Source organism: Pinus tabuliformis, chromosome Q (genome assembly GCF_031772625.1).
Source record: "Pinus tabuliformis cultivar Carrire ecotype Pingquan chromosome Q, CPIR1, whole genome shotgun sequence".
NCBI lineage: Eukaryota > Viridiplantae > Streptophyta > Pinopsida > Pinales > Pinaceae > Pinus > Pinus tabuliformis.
The window spans coordinates 436,701,085-436,726,805 of NC_142296.1; the positions used below are offsets into that span (position 1 = coordinate 436,701,085).

Below are 25,721 nucleotides of genomic sequence, written 5' to 3' on the forward strand. Positions count from 1 at the left end.
ATGCCTCCCCAAATCCGCAGGTTTATGCGCTTAACGATAGATCCCGTGGTTTAAAGACGCCGGAACACGTCTCTAGCCAAAAAAAAAAAAAAATTGCTAAAATTTGGAGATCCCACCGAGCCCTGGAAAGTGCTCTGATACCACTTGTTATGCTCTTAACCTGCAAAGCAATACCCAACCATAGAATTTGCAAAGAAAAGATACTGAGAACACAGAATATGCGAAGAAAATATACCCAGAACACAGAATAGCAATGATTTTATTATTCAGAGAGAAATGTTCACAGGCCTCTTCGAGGGGGCAACCTCCAATAGAGCAGAGCTCGATTACAAAACAAGACACGATGCTCCTCGCAGGGAGTCTCTATCCTTTATATATGACTCATACATGCAATACCACGGGCAAATATCGTGGGTTTTATTAATACCATCTATCTAATACTACCGCCCATTTACCATCTATCTAATACTACCGCCCATTTGCAACTAACTGTGGTCCCGTCATTAATTTCGGGTTAACCACTTACAAATATTAATATGGGCTTTATTGACTCTTGACTATGACGTGATCCCATGACATAAATAAGGGGGTTAGGGTGGGACCCTAACAAATCTGCATTCCTGAATGGAGTGTTAAAAGAAGAGGTTTATGTTGAACAACCTCCAGGCTATGAAGTTGAAGGCCAAGAGCATAAAGTCTGCAAACTGAAGAAGGCTCTTTATGGTCTGAAGCAAGCTCCAAGAGCATGGTACAACAGAATAGATGCTTATCTGATTGAGAATGGGTTTGATAAGTGTGATGGTGAACCCACACTCTACATAAAGCAGAATGACGGTAAGATTATTATTGTTGTTTTATATGTAGATGATTTGATTTTTACTAGCAATGATGCTTCTCTCATTGTTGATTTTAAAGCAGTCATGAAAAGTGAATTTGAAATGACTGACTTGGGTTTCTTAAGATATTTTCTTGGAATTGAAGTAGACCAAAGTGAAAATGGTGTTTTCATTTCTCAAGATAAATATGTAGAAGCAGTGTTGAAGAGATTTAACATGCAGAACAGCAAAGCAGCTGTGACTCCAACAGTAGTGGGGTTGAAATTGACCAAAGAAGATAGCAACAAATATTTTGATCCAAAACTATACAAGAGCATAGTTGGCAGCCTTATGTACTTGACTGCAACTAGGTCAGACATTATGCACGCTGTGAGTTTAATTTCCAGATTTATGGAAAGACCGAAAGAGACTCATTGGCAGGCAGCCAAGAGGATTCTAAGGTATGTGAATGGAACGAAGGGGTTTGGTATTTTATACTCCTCTTCTGAAAGTTTCATGTTGACAGGTTACACTGACAGTGATTGGGCTGGAAGTGTTGATGATAGGAAAAGCACATCGGGATATGTGTTTCATATGGGATCGGGAGCCATCTCATGGGCTTCCAAGAAGCAACCTGTTGTGTCTTTGTCAACAGCAGAGGCAGAATATGTGGCAGCAACAGCAGCAGCATGCCAAGCAGTGTCGCTGAGAAGAGTTCTCAGAGATTTGTGTCATGAACAGGAAAAGGGCACAACCGTTTACTGTGACAATAGCTCGGCAATAGCATTGTCTAAAAATTCTGTTTTTCATAAAAGAACAAAGCACATAGACACCAAATTTCACTTCATACGTGAATTGGTTAACAATGGTGAGATTGTTTTGCAGCACTGCAGAACAGAGGATCAGTTCGCTGACATCTTGACAAAACCATTGGGAAAGAAAAGTTTCGATCATTTCAGGACATGCCTGGGTATGCAGAAAAACCCAGCAGTTGAAATTAAAGGGGAGTGTTGGAATGATAATTTCAAACTGCCGGAAGCTGACAGTTGAACAACGACCCAGCTTATTCAGAAAACAGTGATTGGACTTTCCCTGCGATGCGATCTGATCGCATATCGCACTTTCCCTTGTCACCCTTCGCTGCATCCTTGTATTGTTTGCGATGCGATCGCAGATCGCAGATCGCAAATCTTAAACTTCTGCGCGTTAAGACCTTTGCTCCTTATCCGCCGATGCGATGGTGCGATGTTGTGATAAGCCCTGAATTAAATTCTGAGAAGATATTTTCAGCCGTGTAATTAATGATATTTACCGCGGTTGGTAAATGTAGGTGAAATTTTTTAATTTTATTATTTTCTATTTTACGGAAGTATGGGCACAGGCAACACGTATTGTAAGATATTTTTGTGTTGTTCAATATATATATAAAAAAAATGCAAGGGCAGATAGAGCAGTGTGTAGAATTAGAGAAGAAGAGTTCTTTTTTTTCTGCAACGCACAGCAGTGCTGACACTGTAGTTTTCTGAGATAGTAAAATCAGATGCTGGAACTGAAGCATTCCTGTTGTAATCCCTCTACAGAGGAAGACATTTATGTAACAATTTTCTTTTCTTTTATATGATTAAGATCCTGTATTGAAATCAGAACGTTGTTCTCTGTGTATTTCTTTTGTGTTTGAAATCACCAGAAATTTACATCATTAACTGAATAACAAATAGATTCACAAGAAATAAACAACAGCTAGGATAAATGCAAATACTATAGCTACACTTTTTAGGCCCCACTTCCCAAGTATAAAAGGTGCATTTACAGCATGTAAATATGATCTATGAATAAGTTTTCAACCGTGATAAATTTTTTGGGTTGATAGCATTGGGTAAAAGGATACTTTTCTAACAGGCATATAAAGTTTATAGCAATGTTAAAAGTTCTTGCCCAAGCCGATCGATTCTCTCTCTACCTCCTCGACCTTGCGACCTTCCAATATGCCCGGTAAGTGCCTTGACATTGTGTTAGAATCGTTAGTCAAGCCAGAACAGGTGGCCCATCGCGAAGTCACCCTCTGACTTCTCAGGTTGCGCAGGGCCTAGGCAGATTATAAAAGATAAGTTACAGTTCTAGAAGTCATTGAGCATCTCCAAACACACTGAATGAGCCTCATTTGAGAGTATATATGCATAACAACCACTATAAACATGAACACAACACTTTCTATTTTTCATGTTTATTCCTGGATTTCTCTTTGTTCTCGCAAGCGATGTAGATCTTTATAGTGTTTAATGCCTTCGTAAACATTTTATAATTAAAAACATGATACGGGAATGGAACTAAAGGAGGTGGCCAAAGCAAAATCTCTCCTCGTCAAAAAAGATATTGGACCTGCTCGTCAAAAAAGATATTGGACTTCTCGAAGTTGGATTTAAAGAAAAATTTCTGCTCATCAAAAAAGATTTTGAATTTCTAGAAGTTGGATTTAAAGTTATTTATGGTAAAAGGCCAGATGCAATACATTCACAACAATTTTTCATTTAAATTTTTATAGAAATCAATTCTAATATAATGTCTTATTCTTTACCCGGAATTTTAATATGATATGTAGCAGTGTTGATCCGGGTAGCAGTGCATTAAAAGCTTTGTCGCACTTTCTAACACCATGCACTGTCTACGAAGTCTCTATTCACATTAATTAGCATATTATCTCCCTCTTTAACATATTATCTCCCTCTTTCGACGAGCACAATGCAAGGTTCATAGACCTTTGGACCTTTGTTTGAATCTGTGAGTATCTCTTTCCCTTGAATTTCAGATTTCAGACCATATCAAGTTTAATTTCAAACCATATAAAGTTTAGTTTTGACCCAGCAGGGACTAGCGCTGCTTGCAGGCCTTGTTATAATCAAAATTCAATGTCCATTCTTTGTCACATTAGGCATAATAGTTATTGTTTGATTTCTTCTAACACGGTTTTTGCCACTTTCTTCTGGTCTTCTCGTTGGATTCACAGTTATATTGAGGGGTGAATCGGTAGAACGAATCTTTTTAATTATTTAAATATTAGAATATAATAAAATATATAAATTTTATAAATTGAACAAATAATATAAGATATATTTGGAAATTTTTATGAGAGAAAACTCAAAACTTTTTTATATGAAAGATTTTGTAAGTACCAACTTACAAGAGACACCAATCACCACAACTACACCATTTGTAGCAGAGACCAATCTCCACTACTGCAAATATTTGTAGGAACAAACCTACTTCACTGAATTTTCTTGCTTCTTTACAATGTCTATTAGTTGCTTCTTCTTTCACTAAATCTATTTACTACTTCCTTAACCAGGTTTGCTAGCTTTTACTGCCTTCACTAGGTCTACCTTTTACTTCTTCCTTCATCACGTCTATTTCTCCCAAAATTTATTTATTTTGGTTTCTACTCAAACATAAATTTACACAATAAATATCCAATTTTACAAATCTGGTGCAGAAATATCTACCCTAAATACCTAAATATTTCCTCTTTTATGCCCTCCAAATTTCATATTCTGAAACATCTCATCGAGAAAAATTATAACAAAAGTACCCAATCGACTTGTCCCAAGCATGTCATGCATGACTTTATAATAATAAATACAGAGTGACATTTAACAGAGTTATTTTCTTTCAATATAATATGCTATCTGTAAATCTATTCAAACAATTATTTTAATATGTTTATAATTTTGGAATACGCATAAAGACCAAGATCTCATTATTTCAGGACAAATATGAGCTTCGGTTCAATCTAGCATAGGAAAACTTTTCTGATAAATTCTCTTACACTCAATCTAGCAGAGCATAACAGAATTTAGAAGTGAGCAATTTGTGTTTCCAGAAAGTTTTGGCCAGTAGGTCCACCGGGTGGGAGCAAGGCCACTCTCACCACATTTTCTGCTCCTTGAACAGGTGAAATATCGCCGGTATTGAATGTCATGGAAGTCCTGACGTAACCAGGGTGCACGCTGTTAACACATGCCTTTCCTTTCAGCTCCCGAGCCAGAAGACGAGTGTATGCATTCAATATCACTTTGGATAGAGAATATGTTGGAAACCTAACCGGCCACACGCTGTCCCTCAGGTCTGCACCTCTCTCAATATCCTCCATGTACTGCTTCACAATGCAATCTATAAACTCTTCACTAATGTTTTCAATGTCTGAAAGTTGCTTCTGCAATGTTTCACCTCTCAAAAACTGTTAAGGAAAACAAAACAAATCATTAATTTGTTAAAAATTTACATATTACTTTACTCCACAGCAATCATCAAAATCACTAATTGAACAAATGACTTTTTACTTAAAAAAAAAACCATTAATTAATTAGTTATACCCTAAGTAGGCCCAAGACCGAAGACACATTGACTATACGTGGTCCAGCAGTAGAAGGCTTCAGAAGTGGAATCAGAGCTTTGCTTATTCTCTTTGTACCAAAGTAATTTGTACCCAGGCATTCTTTGGCAGTCTGGCCGTCCTCTGTAATCCCCTCTGCCCACAAGCCATCTACCTGTGAACCAATTGTATGGTTGGGGAAATTAATTCTTAGTTGTTCTGGTAACATTTAGAGAGTAATTACAGATTTTAATAGGGTTCAGAAGAAAATCAAACTCCAATAAGGTTGCAATACAATTAGCTTTCTAAAATCCATCTGGCTCTTCTCCAGCAGATCCCAGTGGAAGTTCGCGCCCCCTACTGCCGCATTGTTGATCTGTAATTTAGCAAAGAGATCTCTGTTAATTCCATTGACACCAACTAGAGAATTGAATGGTGACCCATTAATCTCTAAATAATGGGCAGAAAGAAAGAAAAAATTCATGATCTCTCTCCCCTGAGCTATATCCTGCTATGGAAGTTTGAATATAGAGATGCCTTGAATGATTTTTTTTTTTTTTTTTTTATAAACCGTTCACAGGAATAAGAGCTAGAGACTAAATCTGAAAGGATTTGGATGGCTCTAAAAGATGAAAGGATTTGGATGGCTCTAAAAGATCTGGTCGAAAAGAGGACAGTGACCGAGGATCAACTTTAAGAAACTTATGTGTCTTCAGAGTTGTGTTTATTTTTCATAGATATAAGGCTCTTACTATTAGCATGTCGTTCAAAATATATACTTAATAATAGGAGTCTCAGTTAGGCGGTGATCCAGTATTGCATGTAGTTCGATTCTCAGTACATTTATATATCAGATTTACTTGAAAACCCCCGAATGACATCTTACAGAATTTGGATTCAGCTGCACCCAAAAATTGGCATCCAACATATAGTATGCACTACAGGCTACAGCATTTGCTCAGTGCTGTACTACATTTGAATTGCATAAAAGATAATGCCAGTCTGTATGTAAGAATATATTTAATATTATTAATGGTATTATTTATTATAGTTAATATTTTATATTATTAAATGAGGTAGCAAGTGTCGAAAGAGTTTTCTATAATTTTAGGGGATAATTGTATACAAATCTATATTGAGCCTCGATATAGCCTCAAATAATGTAATTGAAGTTAATGGGTTTGCTTCAATGTCTAATGTCAACCAATTTCATTAAGGTTTGAGATTGACCACGCGGGGATTCATTGATAATTATCAACCTCATTCTCCAAAGTAAAACTCCTCGATATCTTTAACTAGCATCCATAGTTACTTGAATTAGAATGCAATAAGATAAATTGGAAATTTTGTATTGCTTCCAAATTCCAGGAGGCCAAAACCAAACAGTAGATAAATATGTAACAAATAAGGAAAATGCAAGAGTTCACCCCATTAACCCTAAAAAATATGATCAACCTGTACTTTAGATCTCCCTTGTTCTTTAATTAAGATATTGTCATGTCTCATTGGATCTTCCATAAGAAGATGCCTCATAAAAGCCAAGTGGAGAGTTAGTTCACAAGACCCTTGCTCCTTCTCCACATGCTCTTAAACTCGACCTCTTTTAGTTACGATTCCTCTTGTAGGTACATGGAGCATTTGGATTATAATCATGGTGAATATTCATTACAGTTGGCAATTTCATTTTTCCAATTCAAAGTATATATGTCTTATTTTAGTATATTTTCCTTGCATTGTGTTTGGTTTGCTTTTATTAAGATCCTTGGTTGAGTGTTTCACTTTATTCCCATTTTTGGCCAACTCTACTAGTTGACACATCCTTGGTCAACATCCCTTGCAATTCTTATGGACCCTATCTCTTTAGGGTTTCTAATCCAAGTCTCCCAAATCTAGTTTATCCCTGCTTTACTCTCTCAAGTCTCTACCTATCCCTGTTCACTTGATTTTGTCCTTAATTGGACTATGCATCCCCCTCTCAACATCAAAATGGAATATTTAAAGCTTCAAAGAATAAGGAAATTGAAGGAAATACATAAGTGAATTCAAGACCTAAAGCAACAAATGAGAAAGACCTTTCATTCTAATAATAGAGTAAATATACTCATCTAAATGGAGAAACAAGAAGGGAGAAAATTTGATGCCGAAGAAACTGCTAATGAAGGATATTTGATGCGGAAGAAACAACTAATAAAGGATTGGAAGAAGGAATATGGCATAAATCTATTTTAATTTCAAATTTATTAAATATTTAAAGAGTGTCATTTTAATTTTAATTTTATTAAATATTTAAAGAGATTAATAAAATGTTTTTTGGATTAATCACATTATTAGGATTTGGTCTATTTTCAAATTTATTAAACATCTAAAGAGATTAATAATGTCTTTCGGATTAATCACATAAGTAGGATTTAGTTTACCTTTGGAACCAACTTTATCCTAAGGATGAACCACATTAATTGGTTCCAAATCCTAATGTAATTAATCCGAAAAATATTATTATTTACAATATAAATCACAAAAAATCTATAATCTAACATTTAAAGAGATTAACAAAAATAAAATTTAATACAATATTCATTAGAAAAAAAATATAACATAAATTCATGCTAATTTCAAATTTACTAAACATCTAGAAAAATAAAATTTGATATAATTTTCATTGGAAAAAGGAATATGACATAAATCCATCATAACCTCAAATTTATTAAACATCTTAAAAAACTAAAATTGAGTACACATTATTTGGACTTAATAATAAAATCGGGTTATATTGGCTTAACTTGTACTGAAATTAAATAGTAATAGAAAATTCCAAAAATTTTCCTTATAATACAAATATAGTAAGGTTATCTTACTTTTAAATATCTTTGATAATACCCATTATATTTTCAATACTTTAAAACTCATTAAAAAAACCAAACCCCCAAATACATCATCATTGCCAAATTTTCACTACCTACACGCCCATTAAAAAAAACCAAACCCCTCCCATTCATCCTCATCGCCAAAATTTCGAGCAATGAAATATTTTCTAAATTTATTGAGCATTGTTGAGTTAAAAATCTTCTTGAGCATTGTTGAGTTAAAATTGTTGTTGATGAAGATTTTTGGAGAACTATGTATTGCCATCCGTTAAACTTCAAGTTTTTGAAAATAGATAAAAGGTTAACCCAAAACATTGAACAAACCTGTGATCACTAACACACTTTACTCCCAATATCTTCATCCACAACAATAAATAAAACTTACCAAAAAAAACCTTTAAAAGTAATAAAATTACTTAAAATTTAAGTCATGTTAAGCAAGGGCAGGCAGGAATTTTGTAACAGTATACAATGATTAAATTTGCAACCAACGATGTCATTCACAGGTTATTGAAGGTGAAAACATAATCTTGCAATTAAATGAAAAGCACATTGCTAAATTCATCTGGCATAGGAAGCTGGAAATCTTGGCTTAGTTCTCAATGAGAGTGTTGGTCTTATCTCATAATTGTTTTTGTATCATTTTTGCGATTCCAACAGGGTAGTAATTTCTTCTGACATTGACATTCCCCATGGTGGTTACCGTCACAGATAAACGACTGTGTCTCACACATCCTCCATGGTGGTTACCGTCACAGATTAACGACTATGTCTCATGGTTATCCTGTATCATGCATTTTAACTAAATATATAAGAGGGTTCTCCTCAGATCATGTCCTCCACGTACGAAGATGCTTCTGATTTTCAAAAATCACCCTGAAATGCTACTATATAACAAACCCTCCATATGAAAAATCTAGCGTGACATCTCATTTGATAGCTGCTCGATCAAAAGCTGTCTAAAAGCAAAAGTAGCCTAAAAGCATTAGGTTCCTGATTCTGGAAGTCCGGATCAAAAGGATGGACACAAATTACTCAATAGTACAATACAGAAAGTACAAATACAGAAAGAGAGAAACAAAGTTAATTCCCTGAGATTGACTTTTAGCAGAAGTATGGAGTTGAAGAGTCTAAAAACATAATTTGAAATTTTAAGTGTTAGAACGTATTTTATATGATAGTGAAATCAACAGCGAAAACATAGGAGATAACTAATTGTAAAGGAAAACTGTTTTCAAAATGGCAGTATATCAAAATTGATTTAAACACTAATGTATATATTGTTCTTCTAAAAACAAAATCATTTAACTTCCAGAGCTAACTTCAAAAACTCAAAACAAGGATTACAAAGGAAAACATTAGAACTTCAACCAAAAAGTGTTAAGAGTTAGTAAAATTGCAAGTTAAGCCACGTTTAGCAAAGTCAACCCAAGTAGTTGAATTGCCGTAGGAATTTTATATTATAACATACAATGATTAAATTTGCAAACAACAATCACCTTCACAGGTAGGTTATGGAAGGTGAAAACATAATCTTTCAATCAAATGAAAAACAAATTGCTAAATTCATTTGGCATAGGAAGCTGGAAATCTTGGCTTAGCTCTCAACGAGAATGCTTGCATCATCTCATAATTGTTGTTTTATCATTTTTCTGAATCTAACAAAGTAGTAATTTCTCCTGACCTTCACATTCCCCATGTTTACTCTCACAGAGCAGAGATTATGTCTCATGGTTACCCTCACAGAGCAGCGATTATGCTCATGGTTATCCTCTATCCTGCATTTTAACCGAGTATATTAGGGGGTTCTCCTCAAATCAAGTCCTCCAGTTACGAAAGATGCTTCTTATTTAAAAAAAAACACCTTGAAACGCTACTGTATAATAAACCCTCCATATGAAATATCTAGTTTTCATATCATTTGCTGCTAGATCAAAAGCTGTCTAAAAGCAAAGACTAGCCTAAAAGCATTGGGTTCCTGGTTCTTGAAGTCGGCATCAAAAGGATGGACACAAATTACTCAATAGTACAATACAGAAAGAATGAAAAGGCTAAGTTGAATTACTGTTATCCTACCACCCAGGTTCAAATTCAGCTAATAACATGTTAAATTTTGACATCTTGAATAATATTATTGTAATGGCTTTAAGTCTAAGCATTTTGTTAGTATAATTGTGATAATGACTTCAAGTCTATCTATTCTATGAGTATAATTGTGGTCTGGCCTGATACGAGCATTGTTGTAATGGCTTCAACTTTAACCTATAGTTTTAAACCTTCGATTCAGATTCAGAACCGCCGAGGGTCGACTCTGACTCCAACTCGGTATCGACTCAGCCTAGTTGATTTCAATGACTCGGTCGTTGTAAAAAATACAATAAATATTTTATTTTTTTTAATGAAAAAAACATATTTTTAAAGATTTTCATTCATGTTTCCAAACTCAAAGCATTAGAATATAGAAAGAAGACAACATATGATCAAAGTATGCTCATGAAAATATCTATTATATCAAAATGACACCTAGTGCACTGTCCAATACATGTAATATATAGATCAAAACAAAAACAGATAACCAAGGAGGCTCTAAATGGCCTCTACAACAAAATATCACTAGTCATACTACTAAACAATGCAAGATTATCTGGCTCAGACTCTGAATCAGAGTCAAACGGACAAACCCATCGCTCATCCTCACTATTGCTCCAGAAACCAACTCCAACTCTTCACAAACTCCCCACAAATGTTCACACAAATGCAATGAGATAGTTGTGAGTAAATGTGAAGGGGTTGGGTCACTTTTATAGGCTTGGGAGAGGGGTAGAGGCATTAAGAAAAAAAAAAAAAAAAACAACAACAACAACTAAAAAGAATTGAGTTTGAAGTCTGAGTTGCCGCCTTTTTTCCGGCAGACTAGCTCGGCCGGTTTAAGAAGGGCTCGACTGAACCGGCCGAATCGGTCTCCGACTCGACCGGTTCGGTGATGGACCAGCAGCCGAACTGGTTTTTCAACCTAGCCGACCCGGGCAGGGGTTTGACTCGGTCTACCAGGGTGAATCCGATTCAGACCAGCCCAGTTTTAAAACACTGATCTAACCATTTTGTGAGTATAATTGTGGGCTGGCCTGATATGAGCATTGTTGTAATGGCTTCAAGTCTAAGCATTCCGGGAGTATAATTGTGAGCTAAAAGAAAAGAAGAAAAAAAGAGACCAATTTCCTGTAGGCAAAAGAAAAGAAATAAAGAAAGAAAAAAACATATATATCTACAATATAGAATTTCAATCATATATACAATATAGAATTTCAATCGGCTAAGTATTCAGTAAATGACTCTGGCTGGAAAGGTAAACCAAACCGTAAATGATTTAGAGTGAACCAGAAAAATAGGAAATAGAGATCCACATACTAAAATCAGAAAGTAGAAGATCAAAACCACATCAACCTACTCAATTGGTCAAATTGCAAACAGCATATTACAGACAGCAGAGTCATAGCAATTATACAACAGAGAAATGACAGTAAACTCCACTAAACTCTGCAACATAATTACTTAGTTTATCCATTCCAAAATGCCCCTGCCATTGTGAAAGAGCATACATTTCATTGGTATATGGGGGACGAAGTAGATCAATTATAGTCAAAACGGAGAAAAGAAAGAATACCAGAATATCAAGGCCACCGAATTCATTCTTCAACCATTGGGCAAAATCGGTAACACTGTCATCCCTCTGTATATCGAGTGTATGAAACACCACATTTTTTCTTCCTTCTTCCATGAGAGCACGAGATTGTGGAGACAAGTCTTGCTGCTGCCTGCAACGAGCAGTGAGAACAACAGTGATACCTTTGTCTGCAAGTAAACGAGCGATCTCCAACCCTATTCCTCTGTTGGCCCCTGTTACCACACCCACTGTCTCTTTCGTCCACCATTCATCTGTTGCGTCACACGAGGATTTATCCTATCATCACAAATTAACAGTTTGTTATATATCTAATCGACATGATAAGCTACCAACTAACTCTCTGTCGAGAGCATGAACTCACCATTTTCGTTCCGCGAAGATCTTCTAAATGCTTAGAGATAGAAAGAAATTAGGAGACTCGAGCAGTATAAAATGAAAGATAGCTACTATGCCCTTTGAAAAAATGATGGTTGGCATTGGAATTAATAGTGCGTATAGCTCTCATAACTTTTGATTGAAGGAGTTCCAAAATATCATCGGATGGTACATGAGCTCTATGGGGAGGTGTGTCATTGAGTTATTCTGCTAAAAGTCAATCTCAGGGAATGAAACAGAGGAAAAGTAAAAGAGAAACACTATATTCGTTGTACTAGAACATTATTATTATTATATTTGTGGTGAATCAAGATGGCGGCGGAGTAAGTTGACCTTCTAGACCGCAGACTATTATATTTGTGGTGAATCAAGATGGCGGCGGAGTAAGTTGACCTTCTAGACCGCAGACTATTATATTTGTGGTGATTCAAGATGGCGGCGGAGTAAGTAGACCTTCTAGACCGCAGACTATTATATTTGTGGTGACTCAAGATGGCGGCGGAGTAAGTTGACCTTCTAGACCGCAGACTATTATATTTGTGGTGATTCAAGATGGCGGCGGAGTAAGTAGACCTTCTAGACCGCAGACTATTATATTTGTGGTGACTCAAGATGGCGGCGGAGTAAGTTGACCTTCTAGACTGCAGACTTTCCGTTTGTCCTGGTTCATAAGTTTTAGCTGTGTTTTTTGAATATAGGAAGAGATTTCCGTTCATCCCTGCTTTTCTTTTTCCTTTTTTGAATTATAAATGACCTTTGGTGTGAGGAGATTTATAAATGTCATTGGATGGTTAGATCTGGAACATTTCAGATTCAACCATTTTTATATATGGATATTTAATATTTTTTATAAAAATATTTATATATTATTTATTAAATTAATTAATCAATTTTTATTAGTTTAATTATTTAAATTGAAATATCAGAAAAAGTAGTTTTAAGTGTGATTTTTTGGAGTTTTCATGGACTTTTTATCAGAATCTAGTGGAAAAAGTATGGCTCAATCTTGAATTGCGTTGTTTAAATTGTTTTTTGATTGGATATATAGATTCAGCACCCTCAAAAACCTTTGTGTCACTTCTATTGTGAAGAGTTCCCCTGTCAAACTTGTGATTTCAATGAACCCCTACCAAATTTTAGACAAATTAGGTTTGAAAATAAACTGCAAAAACTTTCCAAAAAAATGCGTAATATTTGAAGTTGCCATGTTTTAAATTAATTATTTTGAAATATGATATCATGTTTGAAAATTGATAAATATTATTTGGGTGAAAAATACAATAAATATTTATTTGTATATTGAAAATTTTAAATAATTGGTAATGATGATGGTGGTTGTGGTTAATGCCTATTAAAATTAAAATTGGTTTATCAGAACTTTGAAAAAGTAAAAAATTACTTGGACGGTTTTAAATTTTATTTATATACTTTAAAAGCATTAAGAGAAGCCTTTCAAAATTACCATAACTTTGACGAGTTAAAATGTTAAAAAGGTTAATGTTGTGATAAATCTTTTGAAATTGAGATTCAATTTCCATATAATCAAGGCATTGTAAGAGAAAGTGTTTTTCATATTCCACATTTTTTAGTGTCACAAAAATAACAGATTCATTTATCCGACCTCTTAGTATCACAAAGATGACAAATTCTTAAGGTTATCGATCAACTAATGTTGATATGAAACTTATGAGAATGGGTTCTTATTTTAGTAATGTTGACTTTCTTTTTTATACTAGTCAAAATATAAAGATAATCACCATTGTAAATCCATCATAAATTTCTATGCATCAACTCCATATTAAACGATGAAGTACACAATCACACTCATTGTATATTGTTTTTACTTTTAATTAATTTTGCTGCATTTTTTCCTAAATTTTTCTTTTACACAGAAATATTTTTATTTTTCATTTTTCACTTCTTATTGGTGTTACGAATATATGTATATTTTAAATGACACACATCAACTGCATCTTCAAAAATGAAAGGTATTACATGTCTCTTTCATTAATATCTTTTTCAAAAGATACTTGTTAACTCTATGTTTAGCACTGAAGAATTACACATCTACCTCCTAACAAATATTAAGCACCATGTAGAAAGGTGGCTTACTACATTTTTGACTTATCAATTGAATTAGAATAATGTAATATTTAATGGACAAGATGAAAACACAATAAACCAATCATTGGTTCATTGCATGGTGCTTAAATTAAAATTTCATAAACACACTTGTATTAATCAAATAATGTTACAATATAAATACATGAATGTTTTCTCAACATAGAGAAATTATCTTGATCCCACAAACAACTTGGTTGAACAACCCCAAGGGTTAGCTCAACTGGTCAAATAAGTGCCTCGTCATTTGGGAAGTCACATGGTCAATTCTCCCCGAAGCCCTTGGGGTTAGGCTTAGCTATTGGCCAAGGGACTTGATACCCTTGATCAAGCTCAGATATTTTCGTGGATGTAGCGGCCACCTAGTGACCGCCGGTATCCGTGAACCACACGTGAAAAAAAAAACTTGGTTGAACAAATCTCTCAACTACACACCAATATAAATGCTACTTAGTTGGACAATATCTTTCAACTTAACTAGATCTAATGACCTCCTAAAGCCTAGGAACAAACTCCTTCTCAAAACATTCATCACACGTAAGAGTAGGGGTTATATTCTCTAACACTCCCTCTTAACGACTAGTCTTAATTTTGATTAGTAAAGTCTAGCAATGGTCCAACCTAGCATTTTCAAACATTATCAAAATGTCGGCATGCATATAAAGGAACAACTATCCAACGGAATGTACAGGTAACTAGTTATTGCAACCATCAGTGTACTAGGATGTCCTTCACGTAGATGTTTCATTTAACCATCGCACCTTCATACATGTACATGTACATTTAACTCCCTCTACATCTCCATCATCATCATCTTAGGTTAACTTGGCTCAGTCGTAACCATGCTCTTGCTTTTATCGACTTACCTTCATCCATACCCCAAGTTTTATCGGCTTATCCTCAACCATGCTCTCAATGCTTTTGCATCACACTCCCAAGGAACTACATCCTCGTGTGGTTTCTACTTACCATAAGCAACACATCAAATGGTTTCAGCTTACCACAAACATACACTTACAAAGTGGTTTTCAAATTACCATTAACTAACGGGTTACACATGCTTCATTAGGTTTACATCACAATTGACTTAGGTACATTCAAGGGAAAACTCCATTCATGGAGATACTAGGTACATACATCTCAAGGACCACTATGTCAAGCCAAACATGAAACTATAGACTTGCTACAATGTGTGACTTACATTAAAATATGAACATGGGTTTGTTATTATTCAAGACACCACACAATCTTGTCCACCAATGTTTAATCTCTGCTACTACCACGACCATTATTCTTTGTTTCCATAGTGGTTCTAAATGCATGGTCTTTGATGTCTCTGCTATAAGTATTGCCACTTAGTTTACTTGGACAAAGATCCAACGAATTTTATTTTTTTGTAGTGAGGACCTTTCTGTCCTCCCTGCTGCAAATTTTTCATTTAACTCCAAAAATCCAGCCTACAACCAATCTTGGTTTTCTCGAGTGAGAACAATGGAACCCTCTTCCATCCCAAAAAGTGTCCATGCTCCTCCCTTCGTCTAAAGAATTTCATCATGTACCAATTGGAAAACATATGTACCATTGATACCTAAAATTGGCCAAAAACCTATTGTACTGCAAGGCCTACCATCAATTTGACCATGAAGTATAAATTAATTTACCATCATATGGACCTACTTCCATCTACCAAGAAACATGGGTACCATCCGTTGTATTTGTCAGTTCTCTAGGGAAGTATTATATATACAAGATATATTCATCTCAATCTTACATTTTCTATGCACATGCCAATTGAAGACTTAAGTGCGGTACTCAACAAATAGTACATGGGGTAAACCATGTAGCCAAAACTCCCTTCCAACTACAACACGTCTTACTATGCAGACTAGGGAATGACATTTACATCAGAAAATATTGCAGCATTACTACATAGTAACATACATCATCAAGAGTTAATAACACATGACATATATGATTGGAATGTCATCTTCCTCCATAATTATTCATATACTAGGCTTCTTCATTTAGAAAATTTGCATCTTTGTTCAATTTTCATCTTGGATACCAATACTTTGCCTATCATTTGTTAGAGTAGCTAATTCTAATAAATAACTATACCTATATTGAGTAGCTCTAGCCTCTAAGGGATAGCTCCATTGGTCAAGTCCCTGTTGCTAAGTACCTTGCCAATTGGGAGGTCACGGGGTCAAATCTCGTCAACGCCCTTGGGGTTAGGCCTAGCATATTGGCTGGCGGGTAGATCCCTTCAGGTGGATATTCCCGGATTATTGCCCGTGAACTACCCCTTCAAATGGATCTTCCTAGATTATTGCCCGTGAATGTAGTGGTCACCTAGTGACCGTGAACCACAATTGAAAAGACTATACCTATATTGAAATACCTAGACTCAATATACTCATCTAAAATTTTAAAGACAAAAATAATAAGTTTTCACCATCTTGCACACATTAAACACTTTCTTGATAGTAAAAATACCTGCACACATTAAGCACTTTCTCAATGGTAAAAATACTACTTGTGTCAATCCACTTTAGCTTTGGTCCTTTCATCAACAACTTTGTTGGCCATTGTAACTTTGTTAGCAATTGTTGGCAATGATTGTGTACACCTTCACATATATAGCTCTTCTTTCAATAAGAAAAAAAATAGCTTCTCACACTAACTGCAAGAAAAGCCTTTCATGGCAATGATGATTCCTTCAACTACAAGCACCATTTGGCAATTTACCCCTCAAAAATATGGTTGATCATCATCTCCTTCATGTAGATATAATGTGGACAATATGACAACTCTCTCTTCCATGTCATTGAGCCGAGAGACTCATTCTACAGCGCAGTGTGATGTGTATTAAAAAAAAAATTAAATAACTATATAAAACAATTAAATAATATTGACTAATAAAAAAATTTATAGGTGAAGAAATTAAATCCCTCTAAGCTCATGTTAGATCCATATTTAAAATGAATCTATGTTAGTTATGTTTCAATCAGGTGAAGAAATTAAATCCCTCTAAGCTCATGTTAGATCCATATTTAAAATGAATCTATGCTAGTTATGTTTCAATCCCTTCAAATAACAGTGTTACCACTTCCCTGCACTATGCAAAGCTTAATACCAAATTGGCATAAGGTTTGAAACTCTTTTGTTGTTGTCTATGAAACGGCCTTCTCCTCAACATCACCACTTTTCACACGGTAACAGTCTTTACTTTTCACACAGGAACCGTCTTTTAACACTTCGTAAACCTCACCAATGGTTTGGGAAATACTGGTCAAGATCTCATCATCCTGAAGCAATGGTAAGGTGGGGTTCTTTGCTTTTCACACAGGAACCGTCTTTAGCACTTCGCAAACCTCATCAATGGTTTGGGAAATACTGGTCAAGATCTCATCATCCTGAAGCAATGCTAAGGTGGGGTTTCTTGCTTCTAGCATAGCTCTACCTTCATATCTAATGACCATGCCTCTTGAAAAGAATGTAATGAAGATAACTGAAACACATACAAAGATTCACCTTAACCCACGATAAGAGCCTAGTGTAATTTTGTAGGCTCACTTATCCTTCTGTGTAAGATTATGCAAGTCCAGATATCATATTCGATTACCCAAAAGAAGACTCCATTGTGAATTTCTCAATACTCAGGTCGCTATCCCCTCCAAGTTGTATTTTATTTGGAGCTTCAGACCTAAAAGTTTAGCAGAGTCTTGGTGGAGGTATCAGACTCCAATACATCCACAAGGACGACTCGAGTCCTCGAACCCGTTACCTTGAGTGGTTGCACATAGGACACAGGCAACACGATATATGGAATAGAAGATCATAACTTGGTCAATGAAAGACTCCTGGTCATCACTTCGAACCCCAAGGCCACACTCGAAAGCCTTTGAGATAATGGTAATGCGAATATTACCATGGAGGTTTCTACAGAATGCTTTTTTTCTCTGATACCTAGCACACATCAGCACATATCCCCTAGCCGTGAATATATTTGGCAATTCTTAAGAAATGATGCATTGATCAAATTATAGTTATTAGTCCCTCCCTTCTGCACTGTAGGGACTCTAGCGATCGCTAGGGCATTGACTGGCCATTAATCCGTTTTTTTGACCAAAATTTCTTCGCTCTATCAAAATTTAACCAAACTCTTTGATTGCAATTTCCTTCACCCAAATTTTATCCAAAGTTTTGGTTTGAGACTCTTATTGGAACCTTCACGTGTCTCGAGTAAGGTTTAGATGGCTAACAAACTTTTACCCAAAGTTTCCAAAAACTAATGCACTGACCACCATACATGCACCTTCTGTAACATTTTATCCAAGGTTCAAATTTCAAACATCTCCGCAAAGTTTGAAACTAAATATATATCCAAACGTTTAGACCGCTTATGCAACGTGATGCCCCATGTCAAGCTCACGCTTTTCTAGAAGCAATCTCTCCTCCACATATCCTGCCATTGCAACTTTCCTTTAGTCACTCTTATTCACATAGATTCATCAACAGATATCAAAATGTGATGTACATATTACATAATTCTCTTTTCCATAAACATTAAGATTAGAATTGTGATCAGGACATTACCTATATTTCCTTTCTGACGGTCCACTATGTTTCCTTTCTGAAGCTGCACTTGGTGTCATGTCTCAAAGGAGAATTCGCAGAGAATTTGCTCTTCCATAGAAATTAGCATGGAAATTGAGAATTTCCCTGCCTTCGGCACTACAGGGACTCTAGCCGTCGCTAGGGCGTTAACTAGCCATTAATCCGTTTTTTGACCAAAAATTTCTCCGCTCTATCAAAATTTAACAAAACTATCTAATTGCAATTTCCTTCACCCAAATTTTATCCAAAGATTTGGTTTGAGACTCTTATTGGAACCTTCACGTGTCCCGAGTAAGGTTTAGATGGCTGACAAACTTTTACCCAAAGTTTCCAAAAACTAATGCACTGACCACCATACATGCACCTTTTGTAACATTTTATCCAAGGTTCAAATTTCAAACATCTCTGCAAAGTTTGAAACTAAATATATATCCAAATGTTTAGACCGCTTATGCAACAAGTGTGATGCCCCATGTCAAGCTCACACTTTTCTACAAGCAATCTCTCCTCCACATGTCCTGCCATTGCAACTTTCCTTTAGTCACTCTTATTCACATAGATTCATCAATAGATATCAAAATGTGATGTACATATTACATAATTCTCTCTTCCATAGACATTAAGATTAGAATTGTGATCAGGACATTACCTATATTTCCTTTTTGAAGCTCCACTGTGTTTCCTTTCTGACGCTGCACTTAGTGTCATGTCTCAAAGGAGAATTTGCTCTTCCATAGACATTAGAATGGAAATTGAGAATTTTCTCTTGCGTAGACATTAAAATATTACCTGTATTTTCTTTTCCTTGTTAATTTGGAGTTGCTTTGGAGCTGCACTTACTATCATGTCTCAGGGATACATTACCCGACATTAGAATGGAGAATTTTCTCTTGCATAGATATTAAAATGGTACATTACCTGTATTTTCTTTTCCTTATGAATTTGGAGTTGCTTTGGAGCTGCGCTTATTATCATGTTTTGAATTTGGAGTTTGCGCTTACTATCATGTTCTGGATTTTGAAGTTGCTTTGGAGCTTCCACCAAAGGATAATTTCTTGGCTCCCCAAGTATGGTAGGGAAATCTTGGACAACTACCAGGGTATTTGTAAATGAATTCAATAGAATATCTGTTTGCGAATATATAAGGGTTCCCATTGGGAAGAAGATGCACGTATTGATAATAGTTTTCCTTCTGTACATAATTGGTGGCTCTAAAAAATGGCATTGAGCAGCTTCCTTCTCTCATTTTCCTCACGAATTCGTACGTGAAAACCACTCTGCCTCCCACAACGATTACTTTGTCGTCCGACAGGACTTGATAGGTCGCATACCACCACAGTTCGGCTAACGCCATGTTGGGATCCTCGACCCAGATGCAAGCTTCAGTTGCCAACCCAAATGCAGGCTCCGGCTACCGGACACGGCGTGATTCTCCTTAACTTCCGCAGGCCGTCTAGGTACCCGCCGGTCTAGAGCAGCGTTCCGTCAGGCAGAAACTGTCCCAACCAGCACCAGGAATCGATCTGAATGAACAACGAACATATCGTATTTTTGGTGAGGTTAAGCATAATGTTGTGCATGGTGCAATCGTGCTGGAGAACTTGGTCCAGTGGATTAATTCTGCATCTTTTGTTGGACAATTTTATTTGAGATGGGCTTTTAAGGGTAAGAAATCTACATAACATATATATGGATGTGTAACATACTACAGTGTATTTACAGCCTAATAGAACACATAACATAACATATATATGCACATCTACAGATACATGCACATCAAGTGGCATTACTGCCTCAACTTCTATGTCCAATCCCGCATCTATTTTATTAAGAATGTCAAAGAATGGCTTACCAAAGCATGCAATGGATGAATATTGTGTTTAGAAGATGCAATCTTGTGAAGGTAGCCGTCTTTTGCAAGGCAGCGACAGGTCGCTTTGTTATTCTCAGGCAGGATCGAGGCCCAAACTCCTTGGTATTCTTTTAATATAATTCGGTGAGATCTCTTTCCAACCTGATCATTCGTTAGGTTGGATAGAGAGATCAGCTCCATTCAGGTAAGGGATCTTCTATCTTTGTTTTTCAGGCACTTCGTTCTTTCCCACCTTCCTTATGCATCTATAGTTTCAATTTTACATTAGTGCATCTATCCTGTCGGCTATAATGCCCCTGGCTAGTCTGCATGTTGGCATCCCTACCTTCCTGGTATGCATAGATAGAAGGTCTACCTACTCATCTCTGTGAAGGTAGCCTACTCATCTCTGTGAAGGTCACCTGGTACGCATAGATAGAAGGTATTCTTACTGGTCTATGTGAAGGTCGCCTGGTATGCATAAATAGAAGGTTAACCTACCCATTTGTGTGAAGGTCGCTTGGCATGCATAGATAAAAGGTCTTCCTACTCATCTGTGTGAAGGTCACCTGGTAGTGACCCAATCGCTCCCATACCCATGACTCTGCTATGCATATGTTGTTCACAGCATTTTTCTCTAATTATGCATTTTTTTTCTCAGACAAGGGAAGCTGGATGTTGACGCATGTGGGTGAACATGCATGGTATGTATGATGAAGGCACGGACAAATGGTCGATAAAAGGGCCCAGGGTGGTGTTGTGCTTTTCCACGTGCGAGGTTGTTTATAGTGTCTTGGCACCTAATTTTTTTAAAGTGATCGTTATTTTACTTTTTAATCTCCATACTTACTTTTCGGTTGGATTTTTTCTAAAACAACAGCTTGAAACACCTCTTATGGTGCTCGATAAAGGTTGTAGCGCACATTGATGAAACCAATCTTTTCTGAAACAACACCTTCAAATGCCTTTTATGGTGCTCGATTGTAGCACACATTGATGAAACCAATATTTTTTTAAACAACAGCTTGCAATGCCTTTTATGGTGCTTGATAAAGGTTGTAGTGCACATTGTTGAAACCAATATTTTCGGAACAGTAGCTTGATATACCTCTTATGGTGCTTGATAAAGGTTGTAGCACACATTGATGAAACCACAAGCTCGTGGGTTCCGTCCTTTGGGGTTCAAGTGAACTGCAAATTGTTGATAGACTTCATCTACTATTTACTTTCTGAATTTCTTCTAACGATCAAGTAGGTGCAGTTACAAACTCAGGTTCTGCATCATTCGAAAACTACCAAAATGCTAGATCATCTCTATAATTAGATATATAATTTTACTATCGACAAAGCAAGTAGGAAAGCAAGCATAAGCCTAAGCATTTTCCTTCTTTCCTTCGGGATCAATAATGACTCCTGGGGGAGGAGTTATCGCAGCATTACCAATCTTCAGTGGCAAGGATGAATTATCGCAGCATCATCAACCGTCACTGGCAAGGATGAGTTATCGCAGCATCACCAACAGTCACTGGCATGGATGGACGGGGACTTAACTGTTGGAATGATAATTTCAAACTGCCGGAAGCTGACAGTTGAACAGCGACCCAGCTTATTCAGAAAACAGCGATTGGACTTTCCCTGCGATGTGATCTGATCGCATATCACACTTTCCCTTGTCAGCCTTCGCTGCATCCCTGTATTGTCTGCGATGCGATATTTGTGATGCGATCGCAGATCACAGATCGCAAATCTTAAACTTCTGCGCGTTAAGACCTTTGCTCCTTATCCGCCGATGCGATGGTGCGATGTTGTGATAAGCCCTGAATTAAATTCTGAGAAGATATTTTCAGCCATGTAATTAATGATATTTACCGCGGTTGGTAAATGTAGGTGAAATTTTTTAATTTTATTATTTTTTATTTTACGGAAGTATGGGCACAGGCAACACGTATTGTAAGATATTTTTGTGTTGTTCAATATATATATAAAAAAAATGCAAAGGCAAATAGAGCAGTGTGTAGAATTAGAGAAGAAGAGTTCTTTTTTTTATGCAACGCACAACAGTGCTGACACTGTAGTTTTCTGAGATAGTAAAATCAGATGCTGGAACTGAAGCGTTCCTGTTGTAATCCCTCTACAGAGGAAGACATTTATGTAACAATTTTCTTTTCTTTTATATGATTAAGATCCTGTATTGAAATCAGAACGTTGTTCTCTATGTATTTCTTTTGTGTTTGAAATCACTAGAAATTTACATCATGGTATCGGAGCTGGTCTAGGCACTCAGTGAGTCAAAAACAGAGATTGTTTTTCACTGTAGTAGCTGTAAGAAGTTTGTTGAGCAGATTTTTTTTTTCTCAGCAGAGAGTTTTTTGCTTGTTTTCTTTATACAGTCAGTATCTCTTCTTTATCTATATAAGTTAAGATGGCAGATGCTGGAACAGGTTTGACAAATTCCCAACTGCCGCAGTTTAATGGGGAAAATTACAATTATTGGTCCATAACAATGAAAGCATTGTTTGCTTCTCAAGGAATATGGGAGCTGGTTGAAACAGGCTATGCTGAACCTGCAGATGCAACAGCACTGGCTGCTTTGACAGTAGCAGAAAGAGACCAGTTGAAGAGCGATAGGAAGAAGGATGCCAAAGCCCTCTTTTTCCTCTTCTAATCAGTACATGAAAGTGTTTTTCCGCGAATTGCAGCAGCAACAAAATCCAAGGAGGCATGGGATATTCTCAAAAATGCCTATCAGGGCATGGAGAAGGTGAAGACTGCAAAGTTGCAGATGTTGAGGAGAGACTTTGAAAATCTCAACATGAAGGAATCTGACACAATAGATTCATTCTTCACTCAGGTTATTGGCTTGATAACCCAGATAAGATCTCATGGTGAGATTCTTGAAGAAAGAAGGATTCTAGAGAAAATCTTGAGAATTTTACCCTCAAGGTTTGAATCTATTGTGGTAGCAATAGAAGAAACAAAAGATCTCTCACAGTTCACGGTAGATGAGTTGAGTGCTTCTCTTTTGTCTCATGAACACAGACTGAGTAGAGGAACAGATTCCTCTTTTGAGCAAGCATTCAAGACTCAGATGTCGTTTGGCCAAGGAAGAGGTCGAGGCAGAGCAAATAACAGAGGTCGTGGAAGAAGCCAAAATAGAGGCAGAAATTATCCTGCAAGCACAAGCGGAAGGAGCTGCAATCAGAACCAAGATGAAGGTTCAAGCAAATAGCAAGCTCATAGACAAAGGTATGACAAATCCCAAGTCCAATGTCATTATTGTAAGAAATATGGGCACTATGCCAATGAATGTAGGAAAAAGCAAAGTGACATGAATAATAGGCAGAATGCTAATTTTGCAAATGAAGAAGATAAGAACCCAAAGAACGTGCTGTTAACATGTAACATAGCACAAGACAAACAAGAAGATTTTTGGTTCTTAGACTCAGGTTGTAGTAATCACATGACTGGAAATATTGCAATGTTTGCCAATCTGGATGAAAATGTGAAATCTGAGGTAACAACAGGGACTGATGATAAAATAACTGTCAAGGGTAAGGGCAGAGTCAGTATTCGAGCAAAAAATGGAGAACAGATGATTGTGCCAGATGTATACTATGTACCTGGTCTGAAATGTAATCTTTTGAGCATTGGACAACTCATTAACAAAGGTTACAATGTGTTCTTCAAAGATGATTTGTGTATAATCAGAGACATACCTTCAAGTAAGAAGATCACTGCACAGGTGCAGATGACCAGCAATAGAATGTTTCCTCTCAAACTCAGAGCAGATTTGAAGGAAGGAAGAACTATTGCAGCGGTAACACAAGAAGTCTTTCAGGAACAAGTGAAAGATATGAATTGGTTGTGGAATTTGAGATTTGGACATCTCAATTTCGGAGGCCTGAATCTGTTGCACAGAAAGGGAATGGTAAACGGATTGTCGTTGATTGAGAAACCGGACAGCCTTTATGAAGGCTGCATCTTGGGCAAGCAACACAAAGAAAGCTTTCCAGCAGGAAAGAGTATAAGGGCAAAAGAACCCTTGGAAATTGTTCACTCTGATGTGTGCGGACCGATGCAAATACCATCATTTGCTGGAAATAAATATGTTTTAACTTTTATTGATGATTACACCAGAAAGACATGGGTGTATATGCTGAAACAGAAGAGTGAAGTGTTTGAGAAATTCCGCCACTTCAAAACTCTTGTTGAGAAGCAGTGTGGGCATTATATCAAAGTGCTCATAACAGATAGAGGAGGAGAGTACATCTCCAAAGACTTTCTGCGTTTTTGCAGAGAGAATGGCATACAAAAGCAGTTCACCGCGAGGTATACACCTCAGCAAAACGGTGTTGCCGAAAGGAAGAATAGGACCATTTTGACATGGTCAGAAGTATGCTAAAGGCAAAGCACTTGCCGCATGAGTATTGGGCAGAAGTTGTCACTTGCGCAGTTTACATCTTGAATAGGTGCCCAACTAAAGCTGTCATGAACAAAGTACCAGAAGAAGCATGGAGTGGTCAAAAGCAAACTGTCACTCACATGAGAGTATTCGGTTGTGTGGCATATGCACATGTACCAGATCAGCTAAGAAAGAAGCTTGACAGTAAGGGGGAGAAGTGTGTCTTTATTGGCTATTGTGATGAGTCAAAGGCATACAAACTCTATAATCCATCCACCAAGAAATTGATAGTAAGCAGAGATGTGCAGTTCATTGAAGATGAAGCTTGGGATGGAAGCTTAGAAAAGACAGTGAATGTGAAGACAATTGTGTCTCATGAAGAAGAAGAGGAAGGGACAGCAGCAAATAATCCTTCCTTGGTGGCTCCTCCTCCACCACAGCAAGTACAACAAACCACACCACAAGCTGGAATTCGAACAGCCTTGAGAAGTCAAGGAAGTGCTTCTCCAAGCACATCACAGGGATCAGAAATACCCTCAAGTTCGGATGGAACTCCTAGCACACCAAGAAGACCAAGATTCAGAGATCTGAATGAGATTTATGAACAAGGAGAGGTAAGTA

General features: G+C 36.6%; 1 protein-coding gene across 1 annotated transcript in view; it reads right to left on the minus strand.

The window, feature by feature from the left end:
* Positions 1 to 4,422: 4,422 nt before the first annotated feature.
* The window catches only part of LOC149220084 (short-chain dehydrogenase/reductase 2b-like), a 33,359-nt gene continuing 12,060 nt past the window's right edge, over positions 4,423 to 25,721 (minus strand). Inside the window, exons 3-6 of the mRNA XM_089384635.1 lie at positions 11,710 to 12,006; positions 5,477 to 5,557; positions 5,183 to 5,356; positions 4,423 to 5,046 (exon numbers count right to left, since the gene is read on the minus strand). Coding sequence (XP_089240761.1) covers positions 4,663 to 5,046; positions 5,183 to 5,356; positions 5,477 to 5,557; positions 11,710 to 12,006 — 936 coding nt within the window. The 3' untranslated portion in view covers positions 4,423 to 4,662. The remainder of the gene's footprint in view (positions 5,047 to 5,182; positions 5,357 to 5,476; positions 5,558 to 11,709; positions 12,007 to 25,721) is intronic.